At 38.3% G+C, this 18,786-nt stretch overlaps 1 protein-coding gene across 2 annotated transcripts in view; it reads right to left on the bottom strand.

The window, feature by feature from the left end:
* The window catches only part of PROS1 (protein S), a 123,756-nt gene that overhangs the window by 15,401 nt on the left and 89,569 nt on the right, over window positions 1–18,786 (bottom strand). For both annotated transcript variants that reach the window (XM_077118654.1, XM_077118653.1), the window contains exon 10: window positions 1,841–2,030. In XM_077118654.1, coding sequence (XP_076974769.1) covers window positions 1,841–2,030 — 190 coding nt within the window. The remainder of the gene's footprint in view (window positions 1–1,840; window positions 2,031–18,786) is intronic.

Here is an 18,786-nt window from a genome sequence, read left to right as displayed (position 1 = left end):
TGTACTACAATTTTTAATGAACTATCAAGGTTTATAAGCTGGCAAAATATTATACACCAAGATTTTAAAAATAAAGGACATGGAAAGCTGGCAAAATCCTATTTATATCAGGGGCATGAAAATTCATAATTAAGATATTGAATTAAGAATTAAATTTAAGAAAAATAAACATCACTTAGTTTATCAGCAGACCAAAATTTGCATTTGACTAATATGAAAAATAATTCTTAAATCTTTATTTTTAATGTAAAATTGATTCAGCTTTTTAAAAATCATTTTTAATTAAATTTGGACATATCCACTAAATAATCATTTCTTATTAACAAGGATCATAAACACAGGAGACCAAAATGTGTGGAATTGAACAGCTGCCTTCCACCTAGACCAGAATTTCTGCTTTGACAGAATCATTTAAGAGAAATTCTTTAGCAGACAATATCTGCTACCCATGATAATGCTAACTTCACAGATAAACATTCACTTTCTTCTTTATTATTCATTATACTACCTAGAAATTGATCTAAACTGTCCTTGAAACTATTGATATTTTCAATTTATATAAACTCTGTGGATAAATATTCCCTATGTTTGCTATCTTTGCTGAAAAGGTGACTTTACCACACAGATGATTTAAGGACATTAGCAGTAAAAATGTTGTGTTCTTCAGCCCATCAGAGGAATTACTTTATGCATCCAATATTTTAGAGCTCTTCATTCTGGAAAGATGAAGTACCAAAGGTCTGCCCAAATTAAAGCATACAGAGAAGTCAGAGAATTTCAGTGATTTCTCTGACAATTACACCTGAACATTTGCAGACGTTATTCTTTTAGATATAGGAGACTAACATCCATGGCTGCCAAAAACCTCTATGTGGTAAATCACATCTGTTCCCAAATGTGATCTGTTCACCCCTCCACTGCAACATATTTCAGGCTACATCAGTCACAGAACTGTGAAGCAGTAAACCTAAAAGCAAGGAAAAAATAAATCTCTTGCAATATAGGTCTATTGCTTTGAGTAAATGAATGCATGAGCAGGTAAATGAAGTAAAGAAATAATTTAGAGACAACTCCACATGGCTTCTCAACAAAGACTACTTGTCAACTCCAATAGGCATATCTCTTTGGGGCACCAAAGTGCAATAATTTCACTCTGTAAGGTAAAGCTGATCTTTCAGTTATCCTCTGCTGAAACTCGCAAAGACTACTGGAGAAGACTTCTTCTCACTATAGACTATCAGTTATCCCTTTTCCAAGACAAGTTCCATTTAAAGCAGTTGATTAAAATGATGTTCCCCATTATTATACTAAATGCTTAGTTTTGAGAATTAATTGAAAATGCTTATTTCTAATCTCTCTAATTGCTATCAAGTTGTGTATATTGCTTACACAAAATAGATCATTTATCTTTATACTTATAATTAAAACCAAATTAAATTTTTGGTTTGCTACTCTGCGTATTTATTTCATTTTATAAATATCAATGGCTATAAAGGATAATTTTCCTTTATAGAAAGGTAGATCAATTCTACCTTTGGGTAAACTATTATTCCTGCTAGTAATCCCAGTGATAGTAACGAAAAGGTAAAGAGTACTTCAAGCTAATAACTGAAAATGACTTATGATAGTTATGGGAAATCCTAAATATACTAAAGGAGGGCATCCCTGTTTCAGGGATTTATAGTGTATAGAATATAAACACAGTGTGCAGAATATAATTTACACATCAGATACACCCAAAACCAATTCAGTTTTGGTATCACTATAAAAATAAATTTCAGTGATTTTATACAAATGGCATTAAAGCAGGAAGATTCTTTATGAGACCTGAAAAACGTACTATATTCCATAGACCATCATTAAGAACTTTGCCTCCAGTTGTGACTTTGGCTGTATCCTCATTCTTAAACTGAATTTCAATCCTTCCATCGCGAAGTGCAAGCAGGAACCAAGCTGAATGATCAAGAGATTCAGCATACAGTATGATGCCTTCTGAATCATATGTCCGGAAATCAAATTCAGCTGAAAATCTAAACAATGGACAAAGAGAGATCCTTAATAGCAAGAAATATGGATTACATATAGTATTGTTTTTCCCCTTGTACTGGCAAACAGTAATATGTTGAGTCAACTATTTATTTTGTTTCCTGGAATTAATAAAAGAGAAGGATGTATTATTTGTGCATATTCCCTGGAATTAATAAAAGAGAAAGATGTTGATATATTATTTCTGGCTCCATGTGTGTTTAAAATGAAATTATATTTTCTATTCTTGGAGTCTTTTTCCTAGTGAAGAGACACCTTGGTAATTTTTCATCTTTTTATTGGCATACATTTTGAAGGTACTCTTTCAAATGTTGGAATTAATACATATATACAAATCTGCATATTATGATTTTTTTTGTTGTATCCATAAGCGATTGGTAAAAGATGTTGCCATTCATTACTGGTTTATCCATCAAAAGCACATCTTCTCTATGATTTCATGTATGTCAGAAAAGAATCACACACAGAGTTCTACAAGAGATATGATGGATGATTGCAAACACAATTAAGCCTTCATATGCGGTAAGTAACAAAAAGAGTTTAAAAAAATCTTTTAAATATATCTGCTAGCTTGATTTCAAAAACTTTCCAAAAACTTTAATTTCATAAAACACTCTATCAGAGTATATGGGAGGAGAGTTTGACAGAAGGGATATAGTCTAGCCATGTATTTGGGGGTATCTGAGCTCTGACAATGCCTGTGGCTGTTAAAATACATAGCTATTACTGAGAAGGAAAAATCTTAGGTATGCTGGATTAGAAAGAACACATGTTAATTCAGTGTCCTTAGAACACTTTAATAAGAATGAGCATTAAAATTTCTGAAGGACCAGCAAATCAAACTGATTAGGAAAAAAGCAACAGGGAAGAGAAAAAATAGTCGTATATGTATTAGACATCTGAGTTAAGTTAAATAAAGGTTAATTTAAGTTAAAGTTTCAGTACTTAAGGCAAGAAGTAATTCCATGCCTTATCCTCACATATATAGCAATCATTGTACTTTGTTGTAGAAGTCATCAAAATGCTAGTCTACCTTCTCAGAGTTTTTACTCTAAAGTAAATTATTAATTCTAAGATTAAGTAGACTTTGTCCTTTATCAAAAATAATGCCAGAGCTTTAGTGTAAAAATAAAGGCATGATTCTCAGTGGAGTTATGGAATGAGATGCTTATAGTAGGAGAATGACAAAGTTAGGTCTCTAGAGAACAATGAGGTTAGAAAAGCATTCCAAACTTCTAAGTAAATGAGGGACATATAGCAGGGTATGATTTTCTGACCAGTATAATCAAAGGATATATTCATATTTTATTTCCCTGGCAAATTAAGTACTGTTGAAGACATAAACAGAGGGAGGAGCAACTTTCAAAAAGAAAATAACCATAGTTTTAACTTCCAACCCACATATTTGGGTCAAAAACCTTATATAGGGGGTACAAATGTAGTTCAGTGGTAGAATTCTTGCCTGTTATGCGGGAGACCAGGGTTCGATTCCCAGTCCATGCACTTCCCAAAAAACAAACAAAAATTCAACAAATGGTGCTGCAATAAAATGATACTCACATGGAAAAATAGTGAAATGTGACCCCGTCATACAGCATAACAAAAAAAAAAACTTATATATACAAAGTACTTCTGATGTAGTCTGCCTAACCCCAAACAAGGCAAAATGAAACAAAACAAAGGTCTCTTTGTCAGGGCTGTAGTTAATGGAACAGCTATTCTAAACTTTCTCCTTTCATGGCACCCCTGGAAGATTCCTGAATATAAATTGTGAGTCTTTAACTAATGAGAAGATTTTCTTTAGTATTACCTGGGACTTATAAAATAGAATCTTCAGAAATCACAACAGACCCATCCTAAAAATTTGAGCAGACAGTGGGTGTTTGAGTTTTCTACTTGCTGTGTAACAAATGACTGCAAACTTAGTGGCTTAAAATAACAGCCTTTATTGCCTCACAGTTGTGTAGTTCAGAAGTCAGGGCACAATACGATGGATTCTCTGGTCAAGGTCTCACAAATCTGGGATCATAATGTAGGTCAGGGCTACAATTTCATTTAAAACTAAGGGTTATCTTCTAAATTCATTGGTGTTAGCACAATCCGGGTCCTTGCAGCTGTAGAATTGAGGTCCCTGCTGTCTTGCTATTGGCTGTAGATGGTTCTCAGATCCTAGAGGCTATACTCAGTTTCTTGCTAGATGGCCCCTTCCATTGGTAGTTCATAGCATGACTATTTATTTCTTCAGGAAATTCTCTCACTTCAAATCTCTCTCCAAGAAGGGTCCAGTTCCTCTTTTAAGAGCTTTCCCTGATTAATGCAGCTCCATCCAAGATAATCTACATGACTCAGAATCAACACATCTCAGAATCTTAAATATGTGTGCAAAAATCCCTTTTGCCATATGATGTAACATAACGGTATAATCACAAGAGTAACAGTCCCTCATAGTCTCAAATGACTATGAGTCATTGAGTAAATCCAGATCACACTCAAGAAAGGAGGATTACAAAGGGTGTGTACATCAGGAATCTTGGAGGCTATCTTATAATTCTGCTTACCGCATGGGATACGACACAGAATATGCCTCCCACAATATTGAGTGTGAAGCAAGGCATGGTAATAGTTGGTAGAGGTACCATTTGAAATGTGTAACAGATTTCCCTCAAGTGGAATAGAAAAAAACATAACAGAATAAACTTTCCACTTTTAGAATTCAAAGGAAATAATTGAAAGAGGAGCCAAGGACCAGGAAGTAATCCAGGCCATGCTTCTTGGGCATGCTACCCTAACCAGCGTAGCCCTGTGACTAGTGACTCACCCCACACCCCACACCCCATACACTTGAAACCTGTCACCTGCTCCCATTCTTCATGCTCCAGATACCCCACCTGACCAGCCCCCAGTGCACATACCTACCCCAAAACCCCACCCCAAGTGCAGCCCAACCCACCTCTCCTGCACCCATCCTGAGCACTACCTCCCCCACCCTGTTCCCTGCAGGCTGTTGCCAGTGCATAAAGGCTGTGGGCACTAACCTCCATACCCAGGCTACCCCTGCCCCCACAACCCATGGTGTCACACAGCCTCACTCTGCCCCGTCTGAGTGCTGAGCATCTGTTTACAGTACTCTCAGGCAAATGCATGTGCATGGTACCCAAGTCATTCAGGTCTAGGAACTGCACTTTACAGGAGTCCAAGAACCGTGCATGCACATGGCCCTCAGAAACACTTCCCAGCTCTGTGAAAGTGCTGACCTGTGCAGCCGGGTCACATCTGCCCAATTCCATGAAGGCATAATGCTGACCTGCTGCCACAGCTCTACACATGCACACAAAGGGCCCCATGACTTAGACCAGAGCACAACAGGATTATTCCCCCAACACCAGTGCACCCACGTAGTTATGTGTCTTAGGCCATGGGGAGCCCATATTCACAAGCATCAGCATAACATCCTCAACCTGCACCTATACCTGCCCTAATGAAAATCACTGCACTTAGTACCCCACCCTGTGCCCTGCACCCTGCTGTACAACCATCCTGCAAACACAAGGCCTTAGACTACTGAAAGAAATCAACTGCCAAAGTAAATCAATCAAGATATTTACATGCCATGAAGACAGTAGAAGATCACTAAGCATGTCACAATGCAGACAGAAATAGTCATGCCTAATGACCAAATTAAAACACTAGAAGAGACACAGATGTTGGAACAACTAATCAAAGATATTCATACAATTCTACTTAATAAAATAAGTGAGATAGGAAAACGACATAAAGGATATCAAGAAGACAGTAGAAGAGCATAAAGAGGAATTAGAAAGAATAAATAGAAAAATACCAGATATCACAGAGATTATAGACTCTGTTAACCAAATAAAAAACATACAAGAGGCACAGAACACCAGATTTGAAGAGACAGAAGGAAGACTAAGTGATATAGAGGACAGGATAACTGACTTCAAACAGCAAATGGCAGAAAAGATGGAAAAATTTTAACTGGGTGTCAGGGAAATGATAGAAAAAACAAAGTGCACAAATATAAGAATTATTGGTGTCCCAGAAGAAGAAGAGAGGAATAAAGGGCTAGGAAGAGTAGTTGAGGATATAATGGGGGAAAACTTCCCAACCCTCATAAGGGACAAATATACAAAGAAGCCCATCAACCTCCAAACAGAATAAATTTAAAGAGGCCTTCCACAAGACACATACTAATCAATCTGTCAAATGTTGAAGAGAAGGAGAAAATCCTAAAAGTGGCAAGAGAAAAACAATCTACTACATACAAGGGAAACCAAATAAAACTGAGTTCAGACTACTCAACTAGCACCCTGGAGGCAAAAAGTCAGTGGTGTGATATATTCAAGATCCTAAAAGAGAAAGACTTCCAGCCAAGAATTCTGTACCCAGACAAACTGTCCTTCAAAACTGAGGGAGAGATTAAATTTTTCACAAAAAAAGAAGCCCTGAAAGAATCTGTCAACAAGAGACCAGCCCTAAAAGAAATATTAAAGGAGTTTTGTCTGCTGAAATAAAAAGATGGGAGAAGGAGGTCTGGAAGAGAGCACAGAATTGAAGAGTACCACTAAGCACAATTTAAAGAATACAAAGAGAAAAAGGGAAAATAATATATAGATCTGTCAAGTAAAATAAAAAAGATAAGGTGGTGCAATCAAGAAATGCATTTTCAGTAATAACTTTGAAGTTAATGGACTAGATTTACCAATTAAAAGATACAGGTTGGCAGAATGGATGAAGAAACATAATCCAGCTATGTGCTCCTTACAAGAGACTTGTCTTAGACATGAGGATACAAATAGATTGAAAGTGAAAGGACGGAGAAAGATTTTCCACATAAGTTGTAACCAAAAGAAAGCAGGAGTAGTTATACTAATATCAGGCAAAGTAGACTTTAAATGTGAAGGCATCATCAGAGGCAAATAAGGACACTATATACTAATTACAAGGTCAATCACCAGAAGATATAACAATCATAAATGTTTATGCTCCCAATCAAGGAGCTCCAAAGTAGATGAGACAGACATTGGCAAAACTGAAGGGAGCAATAGATATTTTAACAATAATAGTAGGAGACTTTAATAGACCACTCTCCTCTATAGATAGAACAACCAGGCAGAATATAAACAAGGAAATAGAGAAATTAAATAACTTGGTAAATGAATTAGACCTAACAGACATATATAAGTCATTGCAACCCAAAGTACAAAGTTATACATTCTTCTCTAGTGTTCACGGAACATTCTCCAGGATAGATCGTATGCTGGGGCACAAAACAGGTCTTTATAAATTTAAAAACACTGAAATTATTCAAAGCACTTTCTCTGATCACAAGGTGATGAAGTTGGATATCAATAACTACCAAAGAGCAAGAACATTCACAAATATATGGAGATTAAAGAACACACTCTTAAACAACCAGTGGGTCAAAGAAGAAATTGCTAGGGAATTCAGTGGTTATCTAGAGATGAATGAAAATGATAATACAACTTATCAGAACTTATGGGATGTGGCAAAGGCTGTGCTGAGAGGGAAATTTATTGCCCTAAATGCCTATAATAAAAAACAAGAAAGAGAAAAAATTGAAGACTTAACAGCACACCTGGAGGAACTTGAGAAAGAACAGCAAACTAACCCCAAAGCAAATAAGAGAAGAGAAATAACAAAGCAGAGATAAATGAATGGGAGAACTAAAGAACAATAGAAAGAATCAATAAAACCAAAGGTTGGTTCTTTGAGAAAATCAATAAAATTGATGAACCTCTAGCAAAACTGACAAAAAAAGAGAGAGGATGCAAATAAACAAAATCAGAAATGAGAAGGGGTTTGTTATCACAAACCCCAAAGAACTAAAACAAATCATAAGAGGATAATATGAACAACCATATGCCAATAAGCTAGACAACTTAGATGAAATGGACAAGTTATACTGACTCAGAACAAAATAGATCTCAACAAACCAATCACAAGTATCGAGATTCAATCAGTCATCAAGAATCTTCCTACAAAGAAAAATCTAGGGCCAGATGGCTTCACAGGTTAATTTTATCAAACATCCCAGAAAGAATTAACAAAATCCTGCTCAAACTTTTCCAAAAAGTTCAGGAAATAGGAACTATAACTAACTCATTTTATGAAGCTAATATCATTTTAACATCGAAACCAGGTAAAGATGCCATAAGAAAGGAAAACCCTAATGAACATAGATGCAAAATTCTCAATAAAATAGTAGCAAATCGAATCCAACAGCGTGTTAAAAGAATTATGCACCATGACCAAGTGGGGTTTATACCAGGAATGCAAGGATGGTTCAATGCAAGAAACTCAATTAATATAATACAGCACATTAACAAGTTGAAAGGGAAAAGTCACATGATCATCTCAATTGATGCTGAAAAGCATTCAACAAAATTCAGCATCCTTTTCTGATAGAAATACTCCAAAAGATAGGAATCAAAGGTAACTACCTCAACATGATAAAGGGAACACATGAAAAACTGATAGCCAGCATTGTACTCAATGAAGAGAGACTGAAATCTTTTCCCCTCAGATCAGGTACAAGAAAAAGATTCCCACAGTCACCATTATTATTCAACATTGTGCTAGAAGTCCTAGCTAGAGCAAACAGGCAGGACAAAGAAATTCAAATAAAAGGTTTCCAAGTTGGAAAGGAAGAAGTAAAATTATCATTATTTGCAGATGATATGATACTCTACTTGGAAGATCCTGATATCTACAGCAAAGTTACCTGAGCTAATAAACCAATTCAGCAAGGTGGCAGGATATAAAATTAATATGCAAAAATCAGTAACATTTCCATACACAAGCAATGAGCTAGCAGAAGAGTCAGTTAAGGAAAAAAATCCTTTCAAAATAGTAACTGAAAGAATCAAGTACTTAGGAATGAACTTAACTAGGGATGTAAAGGACTTGTACACACTTTGTATATATGTTATACAATGCAATAAAAAAAGGTTTTAAAAAAAAAGATTCCACAAGGGTTCCATGCACTAGAGTAACTTTCCAGAAACTACAACCTCTAGACGGATCCCTGGTCCAGAGAAGTCCTGAAACCTAGCCCAGCCTCTCCAGAGCATCAAATACTTCCATATTCCTACGAATTTTAGTGATAGACACTTCCAATATCAAAAATTTAGAGTTGCCATAGACTAAACATCCCTAAAGACAGGTATGGAAAGATCAAAGGTGATGGTGGAGTTATACAGAGAAGATAGGATTTAACAAATGAATATGAATGCTTAATCATTAAATTGATAACTCTTTTAGTCTCCAGTATTTTAGAACAGTAGAAGAAAAATCTAAACTGAAAATGTAACCCATGCAAACTCTGAAATATGTTCTACAACTAATTGTGGTGCTGTGCTTTGGAATTTATAGCTTTTTTGTATATATATATGCTATTTTTCAGAAAAAAAGAAGGAAAAAAGTTGATTGTGCTGATAAAAAAAAAAAATTAAGCCCTCTAGCCTCCTAAATTCTGGAGCAGCTAGCAGGAAAATGTGAAAGGATCTATGACTGCCCATGAGAAAATCGTGGTTCTGTCCTGCAACCACTTGTTGAGGAGTGCTTTGAAAAGTACAGCTTTTTCATTTCTTTGCTTTGTATATATGTCATAATATACAATAAAGAAATTTTTAAAAAAAGACTACTCTGGAGGTCACTCTTATGCAAACTTTAATTAGCATGACTACCTGTTGTACCTTGCCAAATCCCAAACAAAGTAATTCCTGCCAATCTTAAAGAACACCTTGGGCATTGTTTTAGTTAGGGTTCTCTAGAGAAACAGAATCAACAGGAAACACTCGCAAATATAAAATTTATAAAAGTGTCTCATAACCGTGGGAACACAGATTCCAAAATCCTCAGGACAGGCTGTGAAGCCAACAATTCCAATGGATGGTCTGGACAAACTCCACAGGAGAGGCTTGCTGGCCGAAGCAGGAAGAGACCCTGTCTCTTCTGAATCCTCTTTAAAAGGCTTCCAGTGATTAGATTAAGCATCACTCATTGCAGAAGACACTCCCCTTGGCTGATTACAAATGTAATCAGCTGTGGATGCAGCTGACGTGATCATGATCTAATTCTATGAAATGTCCTCATTGCAACAGACAAGGCCAGCACTTGCTCAACCAGACAAACAGGTACCACCACTTGGCCAAGTTGATACATGAACCTAACCATGACAGTCCGCCCTTTGTCAACTTGGCAGCTATACATACCACCTTAAACCATATCTAATTTCTAAAGAAAAAACAATAAAATGCACTTTTTTTTCTTTCACCTAACAATACTCAACTGTCCTGCATATAACTGGAAACACAGTAAATCTCTCCACAATACGGTGCAAGTCCTTGGGCAACATTCATTCTTAAACTTGATATCTTACAACTTAAATAGTATAACAGGAACAAAACAGCATTACAGTCCTCATTTCTGTAACTAACCACATGGTCATAGTTCATATTTATCACTACCTTCTTCCACTACCCATTCCATGTTCCCTTTACCCTCAGCAAGCACTTCAGCTAGCCGTGGTTCTTTGCCTGCTAGGGTGACCGAAACCTTAATTCCTGAAGTTTCAGAGCCATTGGTAGTCCTGCCTGGATTGGGTTGTTAGAGTTTTCCATTGATTTTAATCACAGGGCATGGTAGTACTAAAAGATGCCCTAGGGGATCTCCTATATTCCAAGAAACTCTTCTTTACCTCCATTGTGTAGTTGCAAACTATTTCCCCCTGATAGTCAGGATCAGTTACCCCAGCCAATAATGCAATCCCCTTCATGGCTTGTTGGTCCAGGGGCATGAGTAGCCCAAAGTGTGGCAGTCTTAGATTCCAGTTCAATGGAATCACTGCTGTTTCTCCTGGTGGAAGCACTCCCCCTTTTGGAACTAAAACCTATAGACCAGCAGAGCTCAGGGTGGCAGGGACAGGAAGCAAAAATTTTCCTAGTGGATCACTAGGAGTAATAATGAGTGGTGCCATTCCCATTTCCACACCATGGTTCCTGGACCCATGGATCCTGGCTACGGGAGAAATAGCACCATTCAGCGGATACTGATTCAGAACATATACAGTTTCCTGGAGAACACTGAGAATATTACCCCAGCACTTCAAGGTATTGAAATCTAGTTAGCATCATAATTGAGTTTTCAAAAGGCCATTCCATCCTTCTATCAATCCAGCTGCTTCTAGATGATGGGGAACATGGTAAGATCAGAGAATTCCATGAGCATGTGCCCATTCCCACAATTCATTTGCTGAGAAGAGTGTTCCTTGATCAAAATCAATGCTAGGTGGAATGCCATGATGATGGATAAGGCACTCTGTGAGCCCATGGATGGTAATTTTGGCAGAAGTATTGCATGCAGAGTTTGTGCCTATTCCACTTTAAACAAATCACTGCCCCTTCCATAAAGGGAGTGGTCCAATGTAATCAACCTGCCATCAAGTAGCTGGCTGGTTACCTTGGGGAATGGTGCCATATTGGGGGTTGAGTGTGGGTCTCTGCTGCTGGCAGATTGGGCACTCAGCAGTGGCTATAGCCAAGTCAGCATTGGTGAGTGAAAGTCCATGTTGCTAAGTCCATGCATAACCTCCATCACTACCACTATGACCACTTTGTTCATGAGCCCATTGGGCAATGATAGGAGTTGCTGGGGAAAGATGCTGACTGGTATCCACGAAGGGTCATCTTATCTACTTGATTATTAAGACCTTCCTCTGCTGAAGTCACCCTCTGGTGTATATTCACATGGGACACAAATTTGTTCATGTTTTTAGCCCACTAAGAAAGGTCTATCCACATACTTCTTCCACAGAAGAAGTATGTCACCAATTTTCCAATTATGGTCTTTCCAAGTCCCTGACCACCCAGCCAAACCATTAGCAATAGCCCATGAGTCAGTATACAAATGCACCTCTGGTCAGTTCTCCTTCCAAGCAAAATGAACAACCAGTTGCACTGCTTGAAGGTCTGCCCACTGGGAGGATTTCCCCTCACCACACTGTCCTTCAAAGACACCCCAGAAAGGGGTTAGTGTGCTGCAGCTGTCAAATTTCAGGTGGTACCTGCATATCATGCTGAACCATCTCTATACCAGGCCCAAGTTTTCTCCTGCTCAGTCCATTCACTGTAAGGAACTCCCCAAGAGGCCATGGCTCTGGTTTGGGAAAGAGAAGGTAATGTGGCTGGAGTGGAGACCATGGGCATTTGGTCCACTTCCTCATGTAACTTACTTGTGCCTTCAGGAACTGCTCTGGCCATATCTCATATGTACCACTTCCATTTTACAATAGAGTCCTGCTGCACACACCCAACTTTATGGCTTGGTTGGCCAGACAACACCCAGCTCATGATAAGACAACTCAGGTCTCACCGTAACTTGGTTAAGCGTTCAGTCTCTACTAGGGCCCAGTAACAGGCTTTGGTAGTTAGATTCAGTTGTCAACTTGGCCAGGTGAATGTACCTAGTTTTGCTGCTGCAGACATAAGCCAATGGTACGTGAACCTCATCTGTTGCTAATTACATCTGCAGTCGGTTAGGAGGTAGGCCTGCTGCAATGAATAACTTTGACTTAATTGGCTGGTGCTTAAATGAGCGATCACAAAGTTGCACAGCCTAAGCAGCTCGGCATTCCTCATCTCAGCACTCGCAGCTCAGCCCAGGCCTTTGGAGATGCAGAAAGAAATCACCCCCGGGAAAGTTGTTGAAGCCCAGGGTCCTGGAGAGGAGGCCAGCAGAGATCATCCTGTGCCTTCCCACATAAGAAAGAACCTCAGTGGAAAGTTAGCTGCCTTTCCTCTGAAGAACTAACAAAATAAATCCCCCTTTATTAAAAGCCAATCCATCTCTGGTGTGTTGCATTCCTGCAGCTAGCAAACTAGAACACAAGCCAAGAGTTGTTTCTCAAAAGGAGAGCAGTTATCTGCAGCAGATGGTGAAGCTTTGCTCCAAAATCCTAAGGGTCTGCATTGTGATTCTCCTATAGGGGCCTGACAAAGAGGCCAAACAGCATCTCTATTTGCCACTGACACTCCAGCACCATTGGATCTGCTGGATCATATGGCCCAAGTGGCATAGCAGCTTGTACAGCAGCCTGGACCTGTCGCAGAGCCTCCTCTTGTTCAGATCCCCACTCAAAATTAGCAGCTTTTCTGGTCACTCAATAAATGGGCTGGAGTAGCACACCCAAATGAGGAATATGTTCTTGCCAAATCCAAAAAGACCAACTAGGCATTGTGCCTCTTTTTTGGTCATAGGAGGAGCCAGATGCAGCAACTTATCTTTCACCTAGGAAGGGATATCTTGACATGCCCCACACCACTGGACACCTAGAAATTTCACTGAGGAGAAAGGCCCCTGTATTTTTGCTGGATTTATCTCCCATCCTCTGATACACAAATGCCTTACCAGTAAATCTAGAGTAGTTGCTACTTCTTGCTCACTAGGTCCCATCAACATGATATCATCAATATAATGGATCAGTGTGATGTCTTGTGGGAGGGAGAAACGATCAAGATCCCTGTGGACAAGATTATGACATAGTGCTGGAGAGCTGATATAACCCTGAGGTAGGACAGTGAAAGTATATTGCTGACCTGCCAGCTGAAAGCAAACTGTTTCTGGTGGTCCTTACTAATAGCTATTGAGAAAAAAGCATTTGCCAGATCAATAGCTGCATACCAGGTACCAAGGGATGTACTGATTTGCTCAAGCAATGATACCACATCTGGAATAGCAGCTGCAATTGGAGTTACCACCTGGTTGAGCTTACAATAATCCACTGTCTTCCTCCAAGACCCATCTGTTTTCTGCACAGGCCAAATAGGAGAGTTGAACAGGGATGTGGTGGGAATCACCACTCCTGCATCCATCAAGTCCTTAAGAGTGGCAGTAATCCCTGCAATCCCTCCAGGAATCCGGTATTGCTTTGGATTTACTATTTTACTAGGTAGGGGAAGTTATAATGGCTTCTACTTGGCCTTTTCCACCATAATAGCCCTCACTGCATGAGTTAGAGAGCCAATGCGGGGATTCTGCTAGTGCTCAGTATGTCTATACCAATTACACATTCTGGAACTGGGGAAATAACTACAGAATGGGTCTGGGGGCCAATTGAACCCACTGTGAGATGGACCTGAGCTAAACCTCCATTGATCACCTGGCCCCCATAAGCCCCCACTTTGACTGGTGGACCAGAGTGATGTTTTGGGTCCCCTGGAATTAATGTCACTTCTGAACCAGTGTCTAATAATCCCCAAAATATCTGACCATTTCCTTTTCCCCAATGCACAGTTACCCTGGTAAAATGCTGTTGGTCTCCTTGGGGAAGGCTTGAAGGAAGATTAACAGTATAAATTTGTGCCAGTGTAACAGCGTTCTCCTCCAAAGGGACCTGGCCTCCCCTTCATTCAAGGGGCTCTGGGTCTGTTAACTGTCTCAAGTCTGGAAATTGATTAAGGGGCCATACTCTGTGTTTTTGTAATTCAGGTTACACTTCTGTTCACTTGACCTAGAACTCTTTTGTTTATACAGCTCGAACAAGAATTTAGTAAACTACCCTTCTTTTGTATTCCTTGGTACCCCATGATATACTAGCCAATGGCAAAAATCTCTGCCAGTCATATAATTTTGACTCCTGCTTTGAGTTTGCTGTCTATTGTAATAGCCACATCTATTAAGTGCTATTAATCGCAGTGGCGATTAAGTGCTGCCACCTGGATTCTCCCAACTCAGGATCCAGTCATCCCCTAGTATTTAAGGATTCCAGCTCAGTGACAGCAGTTTCTACAGTAATATCTGACCTACAGAAAAGCGCAACTACAGAGCATTTCTGGGATGATGAAGTTAGTCTCACAACTTTATTTCTCACAGTTCTGGTAAAAGGTGTGCCCTCCAGACATTCCTGGGGTGTAAGAGCAGGCTTTGCATGATAAATCCACTCTAACATTCCAATCTCTCTAAGACTCTGGATCCCCTCATCTACATTGTACCTGGGCAGTTCTGGCATTTCAACCTTAGGTAATGTCGGCCACCTTTTGATCCATGTTTCAACCAACCATCCAAATAAATTGTCAATACCTTTTCTAACTGCTCGAGCTATCACACTGAATGCAGAATCTCTGCTTAGTGGGCCGATATCAATAAATTCAGCCTGATCCAGCCTTATATTTCTCCCACAATTATCCCACACCCTTAAAATCCCCTGAGATTTCTGTCTATATAAAATTGGAAAACTCACACAGTTCTTTTGGAGTGTAATGTACCTCCTCCTGTGTGATACTTTGTACCTCACCTTTAGGGGCCTGTTGGGACATTAGTCTAGTTATAGGTCTGGAAGAAATGAGAGGTGATGGGGGTGGGTCAAGAAAAGAATTAGAAACATCTTCCAAGCCATTTGTTTCAGGGCCTTCATTTGCAGTTTCATCTGGTGAAACAGGATTAATCACTCTAGGGCTGATACCTTCAGGAGGAGGTTGAACAGCCAACTCCTCAAGGCAAGCTGGAGGTGGGTCAGCTATACCCTCAAGGCAGACTATTACAGGGTTATCTAGAGAAGACTCAGAATGACCTAGAGTTTCAACCTCACCTTCAACATCATTTATCAATCCATATGTCACCATCCCATTTTTAGCGTCCCTCTCCTTTCCAATCAATGCCCTCACTTTAACAGCAAACACCATGCAACATTGAGATTTCAATTTATGTTGTAAAGTTGCTTACTCTAACAATAAGATTCTGAGCCTGATTTTCAGAGATCTCAAGTCTACAGCTCTAGGAAATGAGATTTTCCTTCAGAATACTCACAGAAACTTCTACATCTGTCAGACGGCAATTAAGCTTCTCGTTTGAAGCCTTAAGCCCATCCCTTTCACTCCTTAATGTAGCCCGTGTATCTAACAACAACCAGCCAACATCTCTATACCTCTTATTTCCACAAAACTCCGTAAAGGTGTCAAAAACATTATCCCCCAGAGCCTGACTTCATACAAGCGAAGCATTAGGAGAATCGAATGTGATATTTTGACTATCTGTTTTGCCACCTCACTCCATGGATTGGGAATATCATTCTGATTATGGGAATCAGAGTCCTTAGTGCCTTTGAGTCCAGTCAGAGTAGAAAACCATTCATAAAAACCCATTTTTAAGATTCTGTTTCTTAAGAACCACTCCTGGTACCAAGTTGTATTAGTTAGGGTTCTCTAGAGAAACAGAATCAATGGGAAACACTCACAAATATAAAATTTATAAAAGTGTCTCATGCAATTGTGGGAATGCAGAGTCCAAAATCTGCAGGATAGGCTGTGAAGCCAACAATTCTGATGTAGCATCTGGATGAACTCCACAGGAGAGGCCTGCTGGCCATAGCAGGAAGAAAGCCTGTCTCTTCTGAATCCTCCTTAAAAGGCTTCCAGTGATTAGATTAAGCATCACTCATTGCAGAAGACACACCCCTTGGCTGATTACAAATGGAATCAGCTGTGGCTGCTGCTGACGTGATCATGATTTAATTCTATGAAATGTTGTCATTGCAACAGACAGGCCAGCACTTGCCCAACCAGAAAAACGGGTGCCACCACTTGGCCAAGTTGACACATGAACCTGATCATGACAGGCATTATATAAGATTCTACAAAGGTCCCATGCACTAGGGTGACTTTTCAGAAACTTACAAAATCCATATGGATCCCTGGACCAGATAAGCCCTGAAATGCAGAGGGGTCAGCCTCTCCAGTACATCAACTAGTTCCATCCCCCTATCCTATAGTATTGACATGAAAAAGCTTGAATGGGCACAGCTCAAATACCCTTAAAGAGTTGGATAATGAACAAAGTTGATGGTGGATTTGTACAGAAAAGGTAGGATTTAACATATGAGTGTGTTGTTGAATCATTATATTGATATTTCTTTTAGTCACAAGTATCTTAAAGCAGATAGAAGTAAAAACCTAAAATTGTGGAATTGTAACCCATACTAAATGCTGAAATCTGTTCTAAAACTAATTGTTGCAATGTGCTTTGAAATTTATTGCTTTTATATATATATGTTATTTTTCACACAAAAAAGAAAAGGTCAATTGGGATGATAAATACACAGCTGTATGATGAAAAAATTAATGTAATCATGCACTGCATTAAAGAATAAAAGATTTAAAATCTCAAAATAAAAGTTCTGTAAAAACAAAACAAAGAAATAAACAAAATAGTCAGTTTACCAGAAATAGGGACTTTTATTCTCTTTCATAAACACCTTACTAATGTGAAGCATATATTATCTTGCCAAAAGGCAAACCTGTGTATGCTCAGGATCTTTCAGAAGATCTTATTATGAAGATAACATCCTTCTTTTTGCAAAATCATGCTAAACTGATCATTTAAAGAGTCATTTTCTGCATATTGTCTTTCTGGAATTCATCAACATGTTGATTCATTACATTGGAGAGCAGTTCATTCTTTTTCACAAGTATTATAGTATGAGAAAACAATGAATTTGTTAAACTTTGGGTAAGGGTAGCATTTAATCATGGAAAACAGAAGTGAAGGAATTTGCAAAATCAGAAAAAAAGAAAAGCTCTGGCTATTTTTTGTGCTCGTTACCTGGGTGCATTTTATAAAAATTCACCTAGCTCTGTATTTATGACAGGTTGTGCTGGCTTGAAAGGATTATGTACCCTAGAAAAGCCATGTTTTAATCCTGATCCAGTTTTATGGAAGCAATGTTCCTTTCAAACCCTATTCAGTACTGTATGTTGGAACTTGATTAGGTTATCTCCATGGAGATGTGACTCACCCAATTGTGGGTATTAACCTTTCATTAGGGAGATGTTACTCCACCTATTCCAGGTGGGTCTTGATTAGTTTACTGGAATCCTTTAAAACAGGATGCATTTTGGAGAAAGGTTAAGAACAAGATCTATGAGGAAAGCCCACACAGCCAGAGACCTTAGCCTTTTCTGAGTGAAAGTCTTAATATGGACATTTTTAAAGACTTGCTTTAATTTGGACATTTTCATGGCCTTAGAACTGTAAACTAGTAATTTATTAAATTGATCTTTTTAAAAGCCATACCATTTCAGGTATATTGCATTCTGGTAGCTAGCAAACTGGAATACAGGTTTATGTTTCTATATGTATTATGGATATACATACACATATTTATGCATAAAATACTTCAATAAAATGTAAAATAATAAAAACAAGTATTTCACCACTTCTGAATCAATACTAGGAATCAATCTATTATGAATTGTCAGAAGTGACTAAAGGCATAAGGGAATTATTTTTTTCTCTAATTCTCAATATTTTCATAGCAAACAAGTGTTTCCATTCTGCATGATTAGAAAAAATATTTAGCTCTGAGATGTATTGCTAGAGAAACCACATTTAGGAGGAAAGGGAATATTGAAGGAACACAATTACATAAGTCAATCAGAATAACTTTCAATGTTGCTTAATGATAAGGCAACTATTAATTCAGTTGAATTATTTAATAAATAACCAGTATATATATATAAAATAAATTAAATTATAGAGATGTATGCTTCTTTTATTAATATATTTTAAAATTTGTGACTCCATAATCAGTCTCACATTTGTTTTCTTCACATTTTTCCAAACAAATAACAATTTCTTTTTTCTAGTTCAAACAATTATGGCTCTGAGAAAATTACAATCATGATTCAAAAACATAAGCAGGTACTC

This window comes from Tamandua tetradactyla, chromosome 10 (assembly GCF_023851605.1).
Source record: "Tamandua tetradactyla isolate mTamTet1 chromosome 10, mTamTet1.pri, whole genome shotgun sequence".
In the NCBI taxonomy this organism is placed as follows: domain Eukaryota; kingdom Metazoa; phylum Chordata; class Mammalia; order Pilosa; family Myrmecophagidae; genus Tamandua; species Tamandua tetradactyla.
Note: the sequence above shows the minus strand (reverse complement) of the source record. Positions and strands in the feature narration are given on the sequence as shown.